The sequence below is a fragment of the Falco punctatus genome, assembly GCF_963210335.1.
Source record: "Falco punctatus genome assembly, chromosome: 6".
NCBI classification, from domain to species: domain Eukaryota; kingdom Metazoa; phylum Chordata; class Aves; order Falconiformes; family Falconidae; genus Falco; species Falco punctatus.
The window spans coordinates 34,520,552-34,543,688 of NC_137585.1; the positions used below are offsets into that span (position 1 = coordinate 34,520,552).

The 23,137-nt window shown below is 47.2% G+C and overlaps 1 protein-coding gene across 2 annotated transcripts; it reads right to left on the reverse strand.

Annotated features, from left to right (window-relative positions):
• Positions 1–1,575: 1,575 nt before the first annotated feature.
• IL2RB (interleukin 2 receptor subunit beta) lies at positions 1,576–18,167 on the reverse strand. 2 transcript variants are annotated; one of them, XM_080392969.1, is made up of 10 exons: positions 17,056–18,167; positions 15,423–15,520; positions 14,969–15,095; positions 13,315–13,420; positions 11,485–11,593; positions 10,365–10,513; positions 9,780–9,951; positions 7,797–7,893; positions 5,890–5,974; positions 1,576–4,530 (listed from the first exon to the last, which is right to left on the reverse strand). In XM_080392969.1, the coding sequence occupies exons 2-10, from the start codon at positions 15,502–15,504 to the stop codon at positions 3,703–3,705; spliced, it is 1,755 nt and encodes a 584-aa protein (XP_080249095.1). In that variant the 5' UTR covers positions 15,505–15,520; positions 17,056–18,167; the 3' UTR covers positions 1,576–3,702. The 2 variants fall into 2 exon arrangements, with proteins under 2 accessions (XP_080249095.1, XP_080249094.1); XM_080392968.1 differs by having other exon boundaries at positions 16,786–18,167.
• Positions 18,168–23,137: the final 4,970 nt, after the last annotated feature.

Consider the following 23,137-nt stretch of genomic DNA (forward strand, 5'->3'; position numbering starts at 1 on the left):
TGTTTTTCATGAAAAACAACCACACTCCAACTAGAGAAGAGTAAATAGAGTTATTCTGTCAACAAATGGGTGGAGGAGATGGGAACATGGACGACTCTTGACCTGGGGCTGAGCTCCAGCCAGTGGCATTGACCTGGGGCTGAGCTCATTTGGGCTCATTTTGGCAGCTGGGCAGGGATAGCTGTTTCCAGCTTTGCCACTGGTTCAGGTTTAGTCTGGGACTGCATAAAGAGCAAAAGCCATTGATGTAGTTGCCTCATGATGGATTTTAGTAGATAAACATTAAATGTGGATGAAAAGCTGCAGTGTTTGACTGGGAATGTGGCAGTGTGCTTATCTTAATTCATTGCTGTATGTATGGGAAACCGAGGCATGCAATAACAGTAAGAAATGCTTCCAGAAAGGCTCAAGAGATTTAAGACACCAGATTTTGATTTTAGAAGTTACGTTGAGCCAAAATTTCCCCAGATAACTGAGGACTAGCTGCATCTTTAGGCATATCTGTATTCATACATAACATTCCCAAGGTTACATATGAAGGCTGGCCACAGTGGGTCAGAAACCAGCTGAGGGTATTTCCCAGTATCAGAGACCTTACTTTTTTGTATCCAGATTTCCTGGAAAGAAGCATCTTCATTCTCTGGTGTTTTCAGCAGAACAAAAAATATAGAATCTCAATCTGATTGATCTAGGCAAGCATACCACATCTATCAGTGCAGACTTTTGAATCAAACAAGGACCAAAAACCTTGATCAGATCTGACTTCAGAGGAATTCCTTTACTGCAAGTACCCTTTACTTTCTGCTTCTCCACAGAAAAGAAACGAAGGGATGTGGGAGGGGGCTGAGAGTGATGCTGTCTATTTAAGAAGAAGGTATTTTGGAAAGAGGGAGATGAGAAATGTGACAGCTATCTTTGCTGTCTCGAGGCTTAAGATAAAGAGAGGACCTGTGGCTGTGGCTGTTAATATTTTCCACACAGTGCTGGCATTCAGCTTTGGTTTGCCTCTGGTACGGATGGACACCATCATAGCATGTTTTTGTCATTTTGTGAACTACACACTGTGCGTTCATGTTAGCTTGAGAGGGGACCGCTCCACATGTGACATTTCCAAAGAGCTCTTGGGGGACCTAGTGGAGAAAGGGCCCCATATCACTGAGAGTGTTATGCCTTCGGTAGTCACAACCTGAGTTACTCACATACAAGACCACATGACCTTGTCTTCCTGGAAGAAAGGTCCAGTTATCGACAGATCTGATGTTGAGCACTTCCTGCCGCAGTGTGTCACACATTCACGCCCAGCATGGCTGAGTGCTAGCAGTTTGACAGCTTGAAAGCTGTCGTCATTTTCACAAGGGAGTGGAAAAATACTGACCCACCAGGATGGTCCTCAGGGTCCTGCAGCAGGATCACCTCCAACTTGGCTTTCTGTTTTAGGTACCTGAGTCGTTTGGGGAAGGGAGTAGGAACAAGGGCCAAAGGTACATTGGTCCAAGCAAAACTTTCCCTAGGATCCTATTTAGAAAAGCTGTTAATCCCTTTCCCCCACCCCAAAGGACATAAAACCACCGTACATTCCTTAATATATCTTTTATTTACAAAGAGGCAAAGTTTTTCTTTTGTATTCATGTTAGCAGCAAGGATAATTGAAAAGCTCATGAAGATCTATACTGGGACAGGATAACCATCAGTACAACAAGGATCCTTGGCCTGTGTAAGATAGCAAATTGCCCATCAGGGATTCAGTGTCTCTTTTTTAAGTCCATCTGGGAAGATTCTCAAAATATAATAAACAGCTGGGCAAGCCTTGTGCTTCCTTATCTGGGAAGCTGTAGGGTCTTCACCTGTGGTCTCCTGGAGACAATGGAGCAGTCCACAGCTTGATGCAGGTGGTGAAGAAGCTGATGAGAGGAGAGGTATAGCTCCCCCAGCCCTCTCAGCTGCAGGCAGGCTCAACTACTTTCAGCAGCTTTTTTGAGGTGAAATACAAGCCAGAGGGTGACCCCATAGCTGGGATTCATAATGGCATTCAGGCTGCGCAATGCAAGGTCAGGTAACAGTGTGGGACCAGGACAAAGGGGAAGTCTGACACTTGTACAGACAGCGGCAGGGAAGAATTAGTTCTGGGTGATACTCACAGGGATGACAGAAGTACCAACAAGGTCAACATCCTTGACCTTTTTGATATAAAAACCCTTAGAAGAAAAATCTTTAGCACAGGGCTGGTATTTTCCCACTTCTGAATAGTCCCGAAATATGGCAGGAAAGCAGACAGACAGTACAAATGTCAAATGCAGGGATGGATGTAACCAGAACAGCTTGTCTTCCTTTGCCTTGCCACTTTTCTTCTGAGATGTGCTGCTTTTTCTCAACCCAGATCGGCAAATGGGGGGGGGGGGGGGGGGGGGGGGGAGGGGAAGTAGTCTTTACGATCCCCATTCTTTGTGAGGGGATTGAGATTTTCTTTTCATCAAGAGTGCTGATTTGTGGGTTAGTTTTCTGGGCTCATTCACCACATCTTTGCTGCTAATTAGGCAATGGTTTCCCTTGAGCAATGGAAGGAATAGGCAGCACCGTTGCGATGTTTTCCACTAATACAGGATGTGGGATGAACTATTCTGCAATAGGTTACCATAGTCAAATAACTATTTTGCCAGTAGGGCAGACAGGTTTTCAATTTCATGAAAAATATTGCAACAAGAATGGGAAATTGTGTATGTTCTTTTTACTGCCATCATCAGACCTGGGGGAAAGAAGGGGGAGGGAGGGGATTTCCCCACTATTTTTAACCCAGTAATGGGGATTTCTTTTTACACTGCACTGCTTAGACAGCTGACAGTTGTAGCTCTGAGCTGACCTTAAAGACTCGAGTCTGAAGCTGGACTGAGTAGCTCAGAATGTAATCTCTGATTAAAACCTGAAGTGGGGACATCACAGGAAAAACCACCCTTGGTCGATCAGGAGGAGATGTCTTCATCTATTTCATCACCAGCCCCAGCACTGACTGGCAGTGCTACTGTCCCCTGCACAAAATCTCATGTCTACCTCTTCAGGACTCTCTCCCATTAGAGGTTTTTAAGCTGGGATGAGGCAAACAGACCATCTCCCTGCTCGGCCTTAAAGCTGAGTGCTACTTTACACCAAGATGCAGAGCATGAAAGTGCTGGCACAGCATTCACTAGGAACTGGGAAGGAAAAAACAAGCTGGTGAGGTTTGGGATGGCACTTGAGCATTGTGGGAAGGGGTTTCTGTGCCATAGGATCCAGTAATAGCAGAGAAACAGGTTCAGTTATGAAGGTGAGTCCCTGTTGGCCTGTACAGCAAAGAATCAGGCTTCTACATCTCCATTAGCTGTGTGGCCACTGAACAGCTTTAATGTGTCTATCCGTGTTGCTTTACTGTCCGCTAGCCCAATTCTCCATGCAAAATGCCCTCTCATTTCCAGTGATCTGTTTCACTAATGCCTTACCTTGGGAACTAGTGCTATCTGTGTAGCCATCCATGAATTTCCACCTTGTCTATCCTATCCCTTTTCTGGTTTTGCAGCTCTCTAGGGTAACTGTGGTCTCCAGCCTCATTAAAGAACAGTCCCAATGGGTTTGATGCTGAAGTCACATTCATGTCCTGAACAGAAAAACGGTCCGTCTAGCCTTCCCTGCAGAGAAGACCTTTCCCACCTGTGGGTTTCCTCCAGGCAGATCCTAGACAGAGCAATGGCTGTACTGGCTTTGGAGGTCCCTCAGAGAAAGGTAGGCACCAGTGTTTGGGACTTGGTTGGAGAAAGCTGTTCTGCATGGATCCTCATCCTGGCTTTGCCTTAGAGGTGGAGGCTGAGAGAAAGAAGAGGTAGCGTGTGCTGCTGGCGTACAGGGGTCAGTTGGAGGGCCTGCCTTCCCACTCCCCTCTGTTACATCGGTAGTATTGCTGTCAAGCAGGTCCAGTGGGTCAGGAAATTCAGTCTCCAGCTGGCACAGATCCTCAGCAGGTTGTAAAGCTACCTTGTCCATCATCTTCTCATCCTTTTTCAGAACTGTTGGTGGTGAGGTGCCTTCACTTGACTGGAGTGCCCCAGAAATAGCCATGGCATGCTGAGCTTCACCTTCTGTCTCTCCCACAAAGGAGCTGTTTTGGAAGCCCCAAGTTTCCTTGATGCAGTGAAAGAAGTTGTGTGACAACATAGGCATATTCTCTGCCAATGTGCAGAGGTCTGGGGAGGGGAGACCATGGTAAGACTCGCTGTCCTCAGTGCCACTGCCCTCTTGGGTGAAAGGCTCATAGGTGAAGTAGACCTGACAGGGTTCAATCTCAAAGGAGTTGGGAAGGTGGAAGAAGAAGTAGCCTTGGTTGGTGAAGCAGCTGGATACAGAGTACCCACTGGTTTCTAAGGGAGGGTCAGGAGTCAGGGTTCCCTTGGAAAGTAGAGACTGGGAATCCTGCTCATTCTTCTGCATCACCTCAAGCATGGAGATCTCTGGGGTTATGCTGTTCACACAGTAGGAAGATGTGGAGAATGGGGAGGAGAGCCATTTCTGGTGAGGAAAAAAACACAGGAGAGAGACTGTTATGCCCATAGTATAACACTCAGTGAGGAACCAAAGCTTTCTTCTCCTGAGTGCCTGCAGCAATCAAGTGACCTTTTCACTGTCCAAGCAAGAGCAGCTGGAGATGGTGGGTAGGGAAATTCGCATTCATGATGTCTCATCTGCAGGATTTTCAGGAAGAGTATACATTTCTGTCATTTGAAATCAAGAGTGGATCTTGGAAGCCTATGCTTTGAGATTTCTGGAGTGGGGAATGGAAGATGGAGGATTAAAGAGAAAGGAAGAAAAATAAAATACAAGACCATAAGATGATATGAAGGTGGAAATATGAAAAGCAATACTGAGATGTGTCTCATGCAATCTATTCCTAGGTGCTACCCAGTTTGTGGTATCTACATGGCCCTATGCAGATTTCCTGTCTAAAGTGCTCTTCCAGGTCCTTTGTGCCTAGATTTCCACACTCACCATGAGTGACATCCTTCAGTGCATCATTATCCTTAAAAATCAACTTATTTTAATAACATCTAACTTCATTGCCTTTATGGCCAGTAAACCAGTTTTTCTAGTTCCTTCTGCACTGAGAAAGTGTCTTCAGTGCCTGCTGCACACCCCTCTCCTCCTGTAGTTTAAGCTTTCTAAGGTTTTTTACATTTAGGCTTTTTCGCAAGCTCTGCTGTCCTCTGGACCCTCTGCAGTTTGTTTCCATCCTTCTTGAAGCCGGATGCCCCTTGAGATCACCTCCCACGTCTTGCATCTGACGCTCCCTTTAATACTGCATTGAATGGTAATTGTCTTCTTGCAGCTGCCCATGCTCACAGAGAGATTAGGGGAAGGGAGAAAGTGGAGGTGGAGAAAGAAGGGAAAGAGACAACAAGAACAGAAAACAGCTAAGTGCCATCCAGCGTGATGGCAATTCACATTAGGAGCAGAGGAAAGGCTCGCAGCCAGGAGGAGGGGAACACAGCAAGAAATCAGGGGAAGAGCTGGGCAGACAAGGGCAGGTAGGATGGGACCAAAGTGGGGTGGAAGGGGATCTGAGAGGCCAAGATCCCTCCCATGGGTCCCTTGGTTTCTTTCAGGCTCCCCATTAGGGGAGCAGGGTGCTGAGGTTTGTGTGGTTTGCTGTTTCTCGGTTCTGTAATTAGGCATGCCTCAGTCGAATGTCAGGTTTTAGAAGGTCAGAAAATAAAACTCAAGCGCAGAACCCAGCAGCTGGTGCTACAGGCACGTGTCATGTGTGCACATGTAGGTCTGACAACTGGCTATCTGTCCTGGGCATGTGCTGCTGCACCCTCCTTTCCCTCATTTCTCCCTCATAACCACATGGCTTCATCCCCAGTCCCATACCTGAATGTCACCTCCATGAACTGAAACAAGTGGGGGAAAGAACTTCTCAGGGTCTGGGATGTGAATCTTCAGGACTTTCTTAAACCTTGACAAAAGAGAATGAGAAGAAGGAATGAAGCAGGGACTGATCCTGACCCATCTGGCAGTGTGGTGGGGGTAGGAGAGAGCATCGTAGCTCACGGGTACAACGCTGGTGTGGAGGACAGTTAGAATAAAACAAGCCTGAGGGGTCTCCTTGCACTTGAGTGGCCTGAGATACAGTAGGTGAGGAATGAGACATACAGAGATGAGGTAGTTAAACCTGGCATTGGAAAACACACTGCCCTCAGCCTTTTCCCTGGGGAAGCCCAACCAAGAGTTCAATGGTTTCTTCCCTGCCTCGGCCAGTCACCTTAACTTCTCCACCTGCCCCTTAGCCCCTGTTATGCTGACAAGCTGGGCAGGTCTCCGCTGTTCCCTCTTGGGCTTCAGCTGCTGTGAGCTGCCCCCTCTTTGCTTTGCTGCCAACACAGTAGCTCAGAGGACCACATGGCCTGAGCGGGACCATCACTGGCAAAGCTGTGCCACAGCTCTGCCCTCTTAGCAGGATGCTGCATGGTATAGCTATGATACACTGGCTGTGCAAGCCATCTGAGTACACCTTGCATCAGTCTGGAGGCCTCTACTTCACTGGAATCAGTGTGTTGTCATCCTGAGGCACCCTGAAGTGATCTAATCTTCTCAGTCCCTCAGAGAGGTTGGCTGACCTTGTCGGCTCTTTGCTGAAGCTTTGCTGTAGAGTGCTCTGAGGAAGGACCCTCCTGACTTCTGGAGGCAATCAGTGTACTCTCTGAAGCACCAGAATTTGCTAGTTCTTGCATATAAACTACCTTACATCACTGCAGATGCTATTTTTATTCATGCATGTCTAATCCTTCCTTGGATCTTACCTCAGCATTATCCTCCATCCAGTTCCCCCGGGTTAATTATACTCTGTGGAGAAAGCAGGCCTTTTTATCTCTCTCTGTGCTATATAGCTAGCACTTTCTCACCTTTGTGTTATGACTCAAGGTGAAACACAGTGACCAGTGACTTTCTCAGTATCCATCTTGCTTCAACATGCTTCTCCTTCTTTCCTTACAGAGCTGATCCAGTCTCTGCTGCCTCATCCCTAAGAATGAACATCTCCTTGCTCCCTGCCATGAACATCAGCACCCTGCTTCTTTACTCCTGTCCTGAGATGAGAGAACCTGTGGCCATTTCTAACCTCACTGTGCTGACAAGTCACTCTGTATTATTGCATGGGGTCACCTTGTGAGATGCTTTCAGTCCTGAATAAAAGCAGTGTCTGGGTAGGAATGCTGGCAAAGAGATCTTTAAAGCATCACGTAGATGTTTACCAGCATGTGATAAGACACTTCAGGACTGCACAGACCAGGGAAAAGAAGAATTATACTCCTTACTCAGGAATTTTGCTCACAGACCAAATGTCACCACGTCCTGCCTGAGCTCTCACTGGAATGTTTAAATGAGAAGGCAGCAGTACCGGGGCTTGCTTGGTCCTCTCTGCTGATGGAGCGCTCAACCCAGTGGCCTGCTTTTTAAGAGGCAGTTTTGGTGCATCTCTTCCAGGGAACACCACTTTAACCCTGAGCAACAGAAGCGCTGAGGTGGCTGCTTTTAATTCAGCCAGGGCATGGCACCAGGTCACAGAAGCACAGCACAATACTATGATAGTGGTGAAACCACATCATCTTGGGTGGTGATACATATCCCCAGACAGATGTCAGCCTCAAAAGGTTGGGCTATAAACCATATTTTTAAGTCAGTCTCTATCCTACTAATGCCAAGTGAAAAATAACTCAGGTTTTGAGAAGACACGCAAGATACAGGAGAGGAACAGAGAGGAAAACTTGATTCTCGTTTACCATTTCAGGGTCCGTAAGTTAATAAGGCAGGCAGTCCCAATGATCACGAAGATGCAAGTGCTCACTATAATTGCTGGCAGGAAAGGCTGGGATGTTTCTGCAAGATGAGAGAGAACACGGGAGTTGCAGTGAAAATTTAACCAGGATTCTGGAGGCAGGAGTTGCAGCCCTTCCATGGCTGTTCAAGATGATAAAAGTGGGCATTTATTATAATTTTAAACAATATTATACAATTATATACAATTATAATACACAAAGCATTTATTATAATTTTCTAAATATTATAATATTATAGAAAATTATAATATACAGGTCAGGAAAATGAGTTCTGCTGTCTCATGTAGGATGCCTTTGAGCTGATAGGAGTTTCAGAGTCCGCTTGGCATTGCTTAATAGATAGCTTGTGCTGAGCAGCTTGAAATCCCTGTGCATAATGGCACCACAGCTGGGGGTTGCCACAGATGAGGTGCCACAGCCTGCTGGTTGAAGTGTCCATCAATCTGTCTGTCTCATTGCAAAGGAAATCAGGGAGTCCTAAAAGCAGATTAAGTGGGTTTGGAGACTTGAAACAGCATTATGAGTCAGAGGGGGAGACAGAGTCATGGGGTTCATGGGTCTTTGAGAAGGCAGGAGGACCAAGGATGGAGAAGGTTAGGGGTCAAGGGGCGGGCTTCTTTCTCTGGAGAGGTGTAGGAAAGATTTAGGAAGCTAAGAAGGTTACAGCTTTCCACCATATTTTACTATTTGGTTTGTAGGATTAAGAGAAAGAGACTGAGTTCCCATATTGCCAGCGCTGCCAGCATTCATCAGTCTTGTCTGGCATCATCTCAAACTTTTCTTAATCTGTCTCTTTCACACACATCTCCCAGTGCACCTTAGCTTGGTCTTACTATTCTGGTGCCTGTCTCCTCTGCCTGCCGCCTCATCTCCCTCCACCCCTAACGTCCCTTAGTCTGGGCCTGCACAGCATCTCTGGAGTAGTCGTGAGGGAGCAGAGAAAAAATAAAAGGAGGAGGAGACATTTTTAGGACATACTTTCTTTGCCTGTCCTTGAGATGCTACTCAGATCACTTTGTCTCCTCTGCCTCTGGTACACTGGTTATCTTTGGGTCTTGGTTGCTATGACAACTGGTTGCGGCTGTATCCTATTCACTGACATCACACACTGTCAAAATTTGATCGCCACGGCAACACACTGCCCTTTCTAAACATAGCTCTTGTGTTTATACCAGCACCAGGCACAACAGGGAGGGGCTGAGCGGAGCCAGAGTGGGGGCGACATGAGAAGGAATAACCTCTAACTGCTTATTTTTGGGAAAAGAAATGACAGAGACCGCAGCCAATGACTCACCGAAGAGACCGGCTCAGGGCACTGTCTCTCAGCGCTGGAGGTGTCCTCCATGCTGTGGTTCATGGCAATGACTGATGTGAGTCTCAGTGGGCATTTTTGGAAGAGACTTAACATGTGTGTATGTCTCTTCCATTCTCCCCACGACTTTGCTTCCTAGGCTCAGGTGTTCAGGAGCTCAGCGCTCTCCTTCACCGTGTTTCACTGATCAATGGCTCCAATGAACTGGGCCATTTTATAAAGCCTGATTTATGTTCTCAGGCCGCATTAGCACCTGGGAAATGCCAGTCCCAGCAGAAGGGAAACATGGGCACTGCTTCTGCAGGTCAGACATCTGGCCTTACTGCTCTGGGGAAGCAGTCCCTGATTTAAATCTTGTGGATTTTGCCTGGCTTCTGGAAGTCAGAGGGGTTCTGCTGGGGTCAGGGAGTCTTTGCTTTTAAGCCCTGTTGAGCCAGTGTGACCTAACAGATTAGGAGGGACAGATTGTTTCCAACCTTTCTATTGCTCTTCAGTCAACACAATCCTCCCTCCTCATCTTCTTCCAGTTTCTCAGCCTGCTTTGGCCCTTCTCTTTGTTTCCCCTGAGTCCCTATTTTCCCCTCCAAGTCAGACTGCCTGACTCTGATCCTTACGGTCAGCATGTGTCCTCCACAGTATTGTCTTGCTCCAGTCGCTCCACACGCCTTTGTAGGTACTTGAAGCACTTGGCCTTGCACGCACAGCTGCCTCATATTTCAAGTTGGGTGAGAGGCTCTCAAACACCACCCACATCTGGTCCTGCACAATGGTGAAGTTCCTGGCCTCCTGGGAGTAGGGCAAAATTAGAACATCATCAACATCCTGTCTTACAGCCTTACATCCCCATCTCTTCCTCAGAGAGGACCTGTCTCAGTTCCCTACACCTCGTGTGCTGCTTGTTCAGCCTGGAGGAAAATTCTTCTCTGCTTTGCTTTTTTTTCCCCTTTCAGGTCTGTCCTGGAACTGTCTGGATTTCTTTTTGACATCACTAAGTAAAATAGGATTCCCATCTGCCTCCATGTCATCACCAAACACTGGCATCAGGTGACACAGATAAAAGGGTTCGGGGGTGTCATCTGCTCTCCAGCTTCACCAAAGCTGGTTTCATCCTGAGGGGAGGCTCAGGAGCAAATCCTGGGTGACATAAAGGAGACCAGGATTTGTACAGTGACAGCTCCCAGTACCCCCTCTGTACTCACCTCCCAGGACTGACTCGTGGTTCGATACCGCACTTGGTATTCCCGCTCCCCCTCCAAATAGTGAGAGGAAATATCCAGGCTCCACGTTAAGTTGTACATGTTTTCAGTTTTGTTAACCAGCTGAAGATTTCCTGGAGGCCTCAGCTTTACTGGAAAGAAAGAAGGAGCAGGGCTGATACCTCCACACTATCTGTCCGTAACAGGACTCTATGACAAACCCCACTGCAGCAGGGTTGGCGTCTTGGCTGGGCTTACAGATTCCAGCCAGTCACAGCCACGTGAAATGTGTAGTGAGCTCTGTTCCCCCTTCTTCCCCACTGTCAGATGGCAAAAGGTCTGTTGTCTCTGGGCTATGTTACAGTCAGCTCCTCCTGTGAGCCTGTGAGAGTGGCCCCTGCGGTCAGGGCAATCAATCCCACATGGCCATGGATCCTACCTTGTAGGGGTGACCCACAAGGCAGCTGTGTGGGCAGGAATGGAGCACGGCTGGGCAGACAGCTGCTTCCCGCCTGCTCTTTCAGAGAGCTGCAGCCACAGGGGATGGAGTTAACACAGACTGTCTAGGCTGATCCTTCCCAATCCCTGACTCCAGCTATGCCTTGTTATGCCTTGCAGCAGCTCTATCAGATGTCTTCTTGAGCCAGGTAAACTCACACATCCAGCAAAAAAATTACTCAAGCAGATGTTTTTCTGCTGGATTAGTGATTGAACCCTTTCAGCAAAGACTGGTGCATACCAAAGCTGGCTTAAAGGAGGGTGGAAGCACATATCTGGTAGGAGGGGCAGGGGAAAAGCAGCTAGACTTTCCCTCCTTGCAGCATGCATTTTTCAGGAGGTCAGCTGAGCTGTCATTGCCTGTTTGAAGACTCCTAGCAAAGTACTCTTATTTAACAGTGTCCCAGGTACAGGACAGGATGGGAATTGGCTGGCATGACACTGCGTTTTAGAGGTGCAAGTGTCAGGAGTCAATATGGTTCATCAGTCTTAGTTGTAGAGGGGACAAGGAAAAGACACAAGTCTAAAATCAGCTGTGGGTGTTGCACACGGGTGGATGAGGAAGAGAAATTAGCTATTATTTTGTGGGGAAGCTTCAGAGGCTGCAAGACAGAGGAGTACTCACTATTTGCAAGCGGATTGAAATCTTCTATTTGCGCAGGCATAGACCTATTCTCTCCAATCTGGCAATGGACAGACATGGTAAGACGATCTGCAGTGGTGAAGCACTGAGACTGCAAGGAAAATTTACCATTAGTGACACCGAAGTTCATCACTAAGCATTCATATTTCTAAGCATTGCCTATGTATAAGAGGTTTAGGAATACTTGACAACAAACATGGACAATATTTGTGGCTGAAAGGCATAATCCTCAGTGGTGACTGAGGAACCAAAGATTTATACTTCATGTGGCTGGATGTTTTTTTGTTCATTGGGGAGAAGGGCACAAAATACTGTGATATGCTAGTTTGCTAGTATTGCTATATATGCTGACTAAGCAGGAAAAATTACTTTCTATGAGTGTTATTTATTAAGAAAATATATTTATACCAAAACATTTTGTGTTCATTGGTGAGACTGAGATGACATCAGTATTAAATATTACTCTTGAAATGCAATGATACCAGAGGGCCACATACATCATATAGTATTAAATAAGCAATAGGGAAATTAGCTTGATTAGAAAGAAAAGATTTTGGAGAAGTTTACAAACCCTTCAATTTGTCTTTGCACATGATAAGCAAAATGTAAGAAGGCTTGTCTGTTGTTAGAACTGGTTGTGACTTTATCAGTAAGGAGAATTAGCTCATATTTGGGTGGGGCTTTTTTTGAAAACACAAGGACTACAGTAACTCTGGGTATGACTGAAAGAAGTACATAATGAATCTAAGAAAGGAATGATTTAAATAAAGAATAATAGCTAGAGGGTTTGCATCACCATTTTCTCCAGTGATGTGTTGCTGTTGCACCTTGCATTTGACACATCTAACCAGACTTCACAGTAGTTAATGATCAGGAAAACAGTACTGACCTCTTAAAGGAAAATGAGGTCAAGAGGTGACCTCAGAGCTGGTGGTGTCCATCCCTCCTCAGAGGAAGGGATTAGGGCCAAACCCAGGTAACTGAGACATGGGACAGTGCATGTGATCTGTGTGTCCTGCACCTCTTCTGCACATGTCAGAACAGCACGGGCCAGCTCACAGTCACAGAATCATAGAATCATAGAATCATAGAAGCATAGAAGCATAGAATCATTTAGGTTGGAAAAGACCTTTAAGATCATCAACCCAGGACTGACAAGTTCACCAGTAAACCATGCCTCTAAGCACCATATCCATATGTTTTTTGAAAGCTTCCAGGGATAGTGATTCTACCACCTTCCTTCCTGGGCAGCATGTTCCAATGCTTGACCACCCTTCCAGTGAAGAATTTTTTCCTAATATCCCATCTAAACCTCCCCTGGTGCAACTTCAGGCTGTTTCCTCTTGTCCTATCACTTGTTACATGGGAGAAGAGACCTACTGCCACCTGTCTAAAACCTCCTTTCAGATAGGTGTTAAGAGCAATAAGGTACCCTGAGTGTCCTTTTCTCCAGACTAAACAACGCCAGTTCCCTCAGCCACTCCTCATAAGACTTGTGCTCCAGACCCTTCATCAGCTTTGTTGCCCTTCTTTGGACATGCTCCAGCATCTCAATGTCTTCCTTTGTAGGGGCTCAAACCAGGGGGACCATTATTTCCCTAGTTCCAATGAAGCCAAACCCTCCCACAGAGGAAGCCACAGGGGCAATGCCTATTGACAACACACATCAAGCCCAACTCCAGAACTGGAGTCAGGGACTCTGTTTGGGCTTTTTACATTGCTTTTCAATGTCACACATTCATACACCCAAAATTCACACACAAATTCTTTCCGCCTGGTCATTAGTGCGGATGTTGCAGATTAATTACTCACATTACTGTTTTTGCCAAAGGTCTTGATGCATCTCCTCAGTCCTGTCATGTGTTCTGCCTTGGGCAATTCACAGTGCTCCTTGAATTTTTCAGGAAAGGGAAATAACCTGGGTTTTAAGCAGGAGAACTTCCGTGAGATGGGGATCCTGTTTTGTATTTAGTCGAACTATATGTAACACTAAAGGCCTTTCAAAACATTTTGCATCCTACCATATTTGCTGAACAGGTTACAGCAAGGATGTAATCCCACTTTCTCTCCCCACTGCATCACTCAGACAAATTTTACGTACTGGCACATAATGCATCAATGTCTCAATGCATCCCAGTTATTTCAAGCCAAAGATAACAGCAGGTTTCCAGTTTCCAAGTCTTCACAAAACTACCTCCTCTGCTTCCTGTTGATATCAGAGGGCATGCAAAGCCCAAACACACCTGCTGCCTGCAACTGTGCCAATGTAGCCCTAGAAGACAGGTGCCTGTTTCAGCCCCATTAGGGTTTACAGGTCTCCTTCAAGCCACTGTCAGTCCTGTAGGATCTCAAGTACTGAGTGAGATGTATCCTCTGAGCCAGATCACATCCCAGTCAGCCAGGACCATATGTCACATTTGGCAGCACTACGCCATGACTTTTTTCTCCTCTGACAAGTATGGCTAGACAGTCTAAGCTGAGCTATGGCACAGGGGGTGACAGGGTGGGAGAACATCCATGGGGTTGCAGCTTAAGGGGTATCAGACTGAGCTGCCTGCTCCAGCTGTAAGGTCAGATCAAGCCTGGGACTTGCTGATGCTGGGGAGAGGTGGTGTCCTAGAGCCCTGGCCAAGAAATAGCACAGATCCAAACCCAGCCCAGATTCCAGCCCCAGTCTCTGTGATTCACATGCATGGAGCAACATAAACCTTTTGGGTTTCTAGGTCCATGCACCAGGCCCCAGAATATATTTACCCATCTCACTGCATTGAAGGTGTCTCTGTGACAGTCAGGAGCAACCCACCCGCTGCCAGAATCACACTGAGCCTCTCCTTATGACAGGAACCCAGTAAGGCCCTGGGGTAGGCTGGAGATGTCATCCTGGGACACCACAGAGACTCAGCCAGCCTCCACTGCAGTACTGGCCACACACCTACCCCTCTGCTGGGAGACATGTGGAGAGGAAAACATCATGAACTGGGAGAGATGAAAGGGCCAGGGGAGAAAAGTGGAACAATATTTTCCTCCGTTTCTTGCTACTCAGGGTGCAACATCCCAGTTCATCCTGGCAATGAGCAAATGGCCTCTGTATAACTTTAATTCCACCCTCCTCTGCCCCCATCTCTATACATCCTCCTTTTCCATTGAAGATGCCTTTCAGTCCAGAGGCTGGCTACCAAGGAAAAGGGACTTTTTGGAAAACGAAGCACAGGCAGAGCTATGGAGATGGAAGGTGGGCTGTGCTAGACAGTTGGTGACCACCAGATGACAAACACTGCATGGTGGCCAGCACCTGTGAGAAGCCCACATGGGGTTGGAGGCTAAGTTCAAGACAAAGCCCCTTGGTTCTGTGACTCCACTATACTTGGCCTGGGGACAGGGACCCTACGATTTTGTTAAGTGATAAACTTCCCGGGAGACTTTTCATTCAAAACATTGGCTTTCCTCAGCCACTCCAGTCACCCACCTGTCACAAAAAGCTAACTTTGATAAAATCTCCAGCTGGCATGGTGCTTCAACCAGGTCCCTGCCTGGGTTCCAGTCACAAAAGAGAGCTGCTCGTGAGTCATACCAACAAGTTAGGCTGGAGGTGCCTGTCAGCAGAGAAGAGATGGACAGCAATGTGGCTGGATTAGTAATGATGTTTGGCATTAACCATCACCCCAGACAATTCTGTCCCATCCCAAACTACAGACTCCTCTGCTGGATAGCTGTCTCCAAGAAAGAAAAGCAGAGCCACTTGCTTCTCTATGTCATTGGAGGTTGATGTGCTCATAGGAGACCTGTAACTATTGCAGCCTCCTCTGGCTGTGTGTTACAACACTAGCATTGTGCAGCAACACATTGTGGCGCACCCCCCCTCTGGGTCACCCCTCTCCCTGCTTGCCCAACTGGCTTGGGTGAAAGGAATCACTTCTCACCTTGTGCCGAGTCTGATGTCCATGAGGGAGGCATGAAGCTGAACAGCCAGAGGTAACACAGAAGCAGCAGAGAGGGCTTCATCTGTACTGGTGACACGCTGAAAGAGAGAAGACGCCCCCCCAGCATAGCTCAGCAATGCAAATTAGGAAGAAGTCATCTCATAGGAGGCAGCCACTGTCCTAGGGCAGGGCTCAATGCCAGTGCCAATCTTCCAGAGCCAGAAGCTTACACTTCTGCCACTCTGGAGTCTGTGCTTTTTCCTCAGCACCTCATTGTTTTCCTGCCTTGGTTGCTTTGCTCAACACTGAAGCCATTTGCAGTGCAGCACAGGAGTAATGCCTTCTGGAAATGTGTGTGTGAGTGCACAGCAGTCCACATGTGTTGTTTCAGGCTGCTTGCTGACTCAGGTAGAGAGTGCTGCCTCGGTTGAATACAGCTTGTGCTTCGAAGAGCTTCTTTTTTTGGTAAGCCCTAGGTCTGAAATAACTAGGTGCTTGCTGAGTAAGAGAAGTCTCTAGCTGTAACTGACAAAAGTTAGGTGCAGAGCTCATGGCTTAGGAGGTACATTTTGAATGGCTTGTTTGGGAGAGGAGGGGAAATAGGGAGAAGAAGTTGTTTACCAGGTTCTGGAAAGACAAGGCTTTACTGTATCACAAAGTATTACAAAGTCATACACAAACCATGCACCATCCTTGCCAAGTAGACCTTGCACTGCCTTGGAAGGAGCTGTGCTTTTAGGTGTAGCAGAAAAGTTGAGCTTTGCAATTAGGAAACTCTGCAGCATCTCTCATCCATCTGTGGTACCCAGGGAGACTCGTTGTCTAACAAAGCCTGTACAACCATGCTCCAGATCAGACAGACTGAGCTTATGGGCTTCTCATCCAAGCCTCCCCCTCTCCCCACCCACCTGGACATCCATACCTCAAGGTCTGCCTCTTCCCAGAGGAGAAGGGATCATCCTCACCTCTCAGCAAGCCCACAGCCCCTGCAGAGCTGAGCAAACCAAGACAGAGTCCTGCTGGACTCTGCTGGGACTGCCAGGGGAGTGGGAAAAGAGGGTTTATAAAGATCTGGCATGAGGCATATTACTGATTCCCCTTGTGATAAAAGATTAGGTTCAGAGGAAAAAAAACATGATGACAACACATTAACAGACAAAGGGGAGAGAAAGAGAGAGAAAGAAAGCAGGCGGCATGGTTGTGAGATGTGGGGTATGATTTGAGAGGACTGTGGAGAGACAGATAAATACGTGCTCAGCCCTCCCCAATGGTGAGATTCAGTTTGTCAGACTGAAACTCCTTCCAAGACGCTTTTCAGATCAGCCACCCCCATGTAGGAGAGAGCTGGCATCACCCCCTTTACCTTCCAGCTCCAGGCACCCGGCGATCCAGATGAAGGGAGTCCCCAAGGACCAGGTTGTGGGGTTGGATGGAAGCAGGTGCTGGACGCCAAACAGAGAGGGGAACAGGGAGGGGGAAAAGCAACAGGGAGGGAGGTGGATATCCTAGTTCAGTGCATGTCCAGGTGTCAGCCAGCGCTGCTGGCATGAGAGGAGAGGTGCTTCCAGCCCAGCAGTTCTGCTGCAGAGCCGTTCCTCTCGTACGTGCGTGGTCTCTGTCTTCTCCCTCTCACCTTTGCACAGGAAGCTGCTGCTTGCTTGCCTTGTCAGACTGAGACGAGGCCCTGAAGTATCGAAAGGGCTAGTGAGGCCGAGAATAAAAAGCCCCAAACCACGTCCTACTTCCTGCTGGTAAAGCAATAGGTGCAGAAACAAGGGTGGAGGGATCAGGTGTTAGCTTACAGTGCTCAGATATACTGGGACCAGTTTGTAACTATTGCTGGGAAGCAAAAGAGAGAGAGAGAAGGACCTGTCCTCTTGGGGCACTGGCAAGAGACCCATCGCTTCCTCTTTCAATAACCCAAACAGAAAACTCATATCACTCTCAGGGTCTGCACACGTGCACAGATCACTTTGAAACCAGGGGTAGGAGTCAAACTGCAGTAGAAATACCGTGGACCACTTTGTGGAAAATAACTTGAGTCATTGACCTAAGCAACACCAGAATGAAACCAGCCTCCACATCACTGCCCCAGTTTCAGAGGATCCATCCTGGGTCAGAGCAGGAGCGGAACGAGGGCAGTGCTGAGTGTGAGCAAGCTTGAGGCACAGCCTTCACACTTGCAGATGGTGTGACACCACAAGAACACGTGTCCCACGGCCTCCCTACCCGGCTGAGCACCCCACTGGCTTCACAGAGGAAGAATCACCTGCTTCAACCAGAGCCTTGCAGCTAGTCTGGATAAGCAACACTGCCCTGTGGTAGCTGCAGTGCCTCTTTGGCATGACTTGTCCGTTCAACAGGCCATACAGGGGTGTCCACTTTCTTCCAAAGCTTCATGTGCCATCACCTCCACAGATGGATAGCCCCTCACAGGCCCTGCAGGGCATGTTCAGTTTTAGAAGATCCTTTCAGCACAAAGGTCTCCCCCAGAACACTTTGTCTTCACATCCCAAGACAAGACAGACACACAAATGCAAACCCACAGCCCAGTGGTTGCCTGGTTCACAGATAGCCATACATATGCATGTGGTCCCTGCTCACCTCTCTTTTCCCATGCACAAATACAATTCTCTGAAGTGCAGCACATTACGTTTCCTGTCTGGTGTGGACGGCGCAAAGATGGCCAGTGGTGTGGGGCCAGATGATGAGAATCTCCTTTTATACACACGGTGGTCATCATGCCCTGTGCTCCTTGCTTTTCTTCCCTAGAGCAACTCAAGGCCCAAGCTCAGGTCCAGCAAGCAGGTTTTGCTGACCAAATATTGTCAGAAGCTAATCTCAAGTCTGCAGGCAATTCCTTTATAAGAACTTTATTAAACCTGGAGGATAGGGCCTCCTTTAGCAACAAAGGGATCTTGGTTTCAGGTAGTGGAAAAAGGGTGTGGGAGGAGGATCAGTTTTTAGCCACAGGCAGACCACCCCACAGTCTGCATCTCAGAAGATATTAGATCACAAAAAGAAATAGTGTTAGAGCAAAAGAGTGATTTGAAGGCATGGGCTGAACCATTTTGAAGGAAGTTGCAATAGTGGATCCACACAGCCATTTCTGGGAGACCATTGCAGTTAATCCAGCATCAAGCACTCAGCCAGCGGTCTGGGGTGCAACACCTCTTTCCTCAACATGCATGACATGGACCAGGAGTCTGAGAGTTGTCACTTGGACGCTCTTGCTAGTCATCTGAAGACTCTTGTTATGGCCACCCTTTGTGAGGGCAACAGGGGAATCTGACCAGCCAGTCTCACTGAAAGAGAAGCAGCAGAGGGGATGGGCTTGCATGTTCTTCTGCTCTGGTAATCATTGGCTGTGGTAGTTGCACCTTAGGGGCTCCCACCAGGGTGGAGCTGTAATAGCATTATCCTCAGGCCACAGCCCGCCTTTCCCAGGAACTCTTAAAATGAATGCAGCTTATTCTGGCACAGAAGTCCTTGACTGAAGCAGTGAAGTTCTCTGTGAGTAACTTCTTGGTCTAACTAACTTGGTAACTAGCACCAACTCTGCAGCTGCAATGGAGTACTCATGTTAACCATCATTTTTCCCGTTTGTCCTTCAGACTGAGAAATCTGTGCCCTCCTTCAGACCAGAGATCACTTTGGGAAAGCAAGAGCACAAAGCACCCATTTTTAAATGGTTCAGCTTATCAAAGGAAAAAAGAAACCCCACTGATTCTTTTTTTTTCTTATTGTTTTTAATGTGTAAGAATCAGATGAGGTTGGCTGTACACTGTGGTATCTGAAATAGTGTAAGAAGAAAACTTAACATGTAGATTAGACCCTAGAGAAGGTAAGTAGCTGCTGCCATTGAAAACAAGGATTTATCTCATTAGCCAGTTCATTGGAGACTGTTTTTTCTATAGTTGGGTCTCTGTGATAGATTCTCGTGCAGAGTTTTTGATATCTAGTAAGGACTGATGTTACATCAAAGACTTTCCCAATGAGGGTCCTAACGGAGACCCAGCTCTCCTCTGTCCAGCCACCTTTGCTTACCAGTAGTACTTTGTCAAGTGTAACTGGCTTAGATTGACTTTCCTAAAATCATGGAGGGAGGGGGAATGATCTGATGGATCAGCTAACAGACAACCAAACACTGATGTGTAGAGACACAGACTCCTCAGCATGTTTAATTTCCATTGGAAACAGTTTAAAAATGTACTAAGCAACAACTGCATGGCATAAGTAAGAAAGGGTTTTCTGTGCAGGTGTGACACCATGATGGTGTCCAGATCCCATCTGCTACAGATAAATACACTTTCAGCATGGTTTTCAGACTTGATTGCCCAGGCTGTTGTGCTACTGAGAATGTGGCACTTTTTAACCTTTGTACTCTGACATAGTTAGGAATGGTGCCATTTGTAATGTGGCAAGCCAAACAAAACCACACTATCAGCAACACATGCGAGGTGTTCTTGCGATTACCTTCCTGTCCCCATAATGGTGACTGAGATGAGTGAACTCACTAGTCAGTGTTGTAGTTCAGTGTTAAAGCAGCAGGTAAGTGTGGTGTTGGAGGTTTGGTTAAAGGCCCTGTTTGGGCCAGGGTGGTGTTTCAGGAGTAATGTAAGTTTTAAAAATCGTCAAGGCTGTGGCAGGTGCTTACGCACAGGCTCATCTTTTCCTCCTTGCTCTGCTTTCATTAAAGAAGAGCAATGCTGCTGAAACTTTCCATTTTCAGTTGCGTGTCCACTCCGCAGAGAGAGTCTCCACAGAATGGTGGAGGTGAACACAAGAACAGAGAGAGTGAAGAAGCGTAAAGTGCAAAAGTATTGCATGGTGTCAGATTATCCCACAATTCATCAATTCATCAGCTGTGGTTAGGCTAGGCACATCTCTTCCCTCTGCTGGCTCTCAACTGGGGCTGGAGTCCCAGGCTTACTGGGATGCTTTGCCTGTGGTTTACAAACCACCCAGCTCACCAGGGGTGAGTTTAGTAGAGGGGTCCGTAGATCCATCCCGGTGTCCTGTCCCCATGGTGCTCTGGAGTGGAGCAACGGTAAGGGTGCAGAGACAGCAGGACATGAGGGGATGAGAGCAGAGATGCCCTGATGGCCACCAAAGTTTGCTTTCTGACAGGATACGCTGTGAAGATCTCTAGATGCTCTGTAGGTTATATTTGGTACTTTCCAAATAATGTTGTTTTAACTATAACCTTTACATTGAACTTCCTGCCATTCATATAAGTGCACTTCTCAAAACTACAATGTTGTTCTACATCTGCCATTATTTTCCTCTTAAATTGTGGTTCTACTCCGAAAAAAGTCTGCAAAAATGGCCCCACGAGGAACACTGTTTAGTCTATTAGTGATCTCTTTATTGAATTTGTTCACATTACCAGTCTAAAAGAGGTTTTGTTTTGTATCAAAATGGCAAGCTCGGGCAGATGTTAAAGAGGTGGGTTTTTTCCCCCTTCTCCAGCATCCCTAGGGATATTGCTGCTGTAGGCTAAACACTGCCCTCAGGCTAATCTCCATCACCGTGTTTAAGTGGAGAGGCTTTTAAGCAATGGAGTTTAAGTTCTGGGATCAGGAACCACAATGGAGTAGCCACGCTGTGCAGCGTTAAGCCCACCTACACAGCAGGTGATATTCCTGTTTCTTCCCTTCCAACTTCTGTCCCACAGAGAGTGTCCTGATAGATCTGCCTGATAAAAGCAGAAGACTTCAAGTATACACATGAAAACACAAAATGTTCAAATTCAGGGATTCCCTACCCCTGCAGACTAAGGAAGAACATGGATAAAAGTGCTAGAAAGCTGAGGCATTTCCAGGCACTCTTGCCTGTGGTATGTCTGGGGCCACAGGTGGGAGGGGATGGAGGAGGTGTTCACTTTCACTCCCTGATGGTGATGGTCACAGGCCCAGAGAAGTGGGGAAACAAGGGTGGGAGGGAAAGCATACTACTTTTGATCAGTTTCACTCTCAGCCTGCCTGGCTGTGAACATACAGCTATGAGCTTGTGAGCATGAACACAGGACAGTCAGGAGATGCCATCAGTCAGGACCTGAGCCCCGGCTCATCATGATGTTTGGGTTGAACTAGACAGTGTCAGGACTTTGATCTGAAGGGCTGGAGTCCATGCAGCAGACTCAAGGCTTAAGAGAGCTCCTAGGTGTGGGTGTCTGCCTCCCTGATGGGTGCTTGGGTTCCACAAGGGCTGCTCAGACCCAAAGTCCCTCCCTAGAGACACTCATGGAGACCTGGGCTGTCACCCTGGGCCTGGCACTCTGTGTCCCTCCTTGGGCTCAGCAACATGAAGGAAGGCCAGTACTCATGCCCTTGAGTGAGCCTGTGGATATAGCATGTGAGGCACAGCAGGTGTTTGAGCCACAGCAGACTGGCAAGTGATCTCCGTTGGCTGAATCATGACGTTTGTGTATGCAGATGGCCATAGCCTGGCACATCTGTGATAGAAAACTCACCAGTGTGAACTGGAATGAAGGTGGTGTACCCGTGGGGCTATCGACGTATTTCTACAGCTCTCACATCCTCTCTGCATCTCAATTTCCACAGCTGAGAAAGGGGCATAAAGGACATCTGTCTTCTTCAGGAACTGAGATTCACACACCAGGCACCAGATCCTGTATCGCATGCAAGTGTTCTCTGCCCGGGTCTGTAGGGACATCACTGACTTCTAGTATGAAAATGTGCCAGTGCAAGTCCCTAAGGGTTCCCCTGGCATCGGATGCTGAAGATGCATGGACTGAACTTGCTCACAGACCTATATTGAAGAGGGAGTGCCTGTGCAAGTTGTATGATCTACAAGAGGACAGCATTGGATTCAGACACCAGCCTTGCACCAGAACTGTGCCCGAGCAAGATAATGAGCTGAACACTGTCTGATTTGCTATTCAGCACCAGCGACTGCTCTTGTCCTTGAGGGAAATTATTACCTTGTTACCTGGTGGTCTTGGAAAGATAAAGCCCTGCTGTCTTTTGCAGTCTGCCAATGTGTTACAACTCTCTATTCAAAGTTAGAGGGGCTTGTGTGCAAATGTTTGACAAGCCTAATGTGAAGCAATGATGGCTTCCAGACCTAATAAAATGGGAAGAATTCAGAGATTTATTGTACATTCAAAACTGCTTGAAGACAAGACATGATACTGTAAGGAGATTCTTAAGAATAAACCCTCAGGTACTTTGATTGGCAAGGCTTGCTCCCAATTTAATCACATTTCCCTTTCTTCTCTAGAGGAAAAAAAATCATTACAACAACCACCCCCATTCTGCTCAGAGCTCTCCTTGCTCTTTCTCTGTTTTCTTCATCTCTTTGCCTGAGCAGTTTCTAGAAAGGGATTTAATTAGATTGTTGATTTTCTTTTAAAATATGCTTGATTATGTCATTCTTATCCAAAGACCAACCCCCTCCTCCCCCTTTAAGCTCTTCTGGGGGTTACTGATTTGTGACTATGGCAATTATTACCTTTTATATCGTTCAAATACCTAAACAGAAATTACTTGTTTGGAGGCAGCTGGCTGTCTCCCCACAGCTCAGTGCTCAGAAATTGTGCTCCTGTTTCTCCCCTGGGCTCAGTCGGGAGACCCATTTTTCCCCTGTTTTGTGGTTTCTCAGGTTCAGCCCCACACTCCCCCCCCCCCCACCACCGTTTGTCCCTCTAATGTGAGGGAGAACTTTACCTTTCCCACCTTGGGAGAACGAGA

Bases quoted from the DNA above. Each gene is read 5' to 3' on its own strand.
- IL2RB (XM_080392968.1), bottom strand. From the start codon at position 16,970: ATGCCAGCAGCGCTGGCTGACACCTGGACATGCACTGAACTAGGATAT. The intron at 11,594-13,314 runs GTGAGTAATTAA...TTTTCCTTGCAG, and splicing joins CCTTTGGCAAAAACAGTAAT to TCTCAGTGCTTCACCACTGC. The intron at 10,514-11,484 runs GTGAGTACTCCT...CTTTCTTTCCAG, and splicing joins TTTCAATCCGCTTGCAAATA to TAAAGCTGAGGCCTCCAGGA.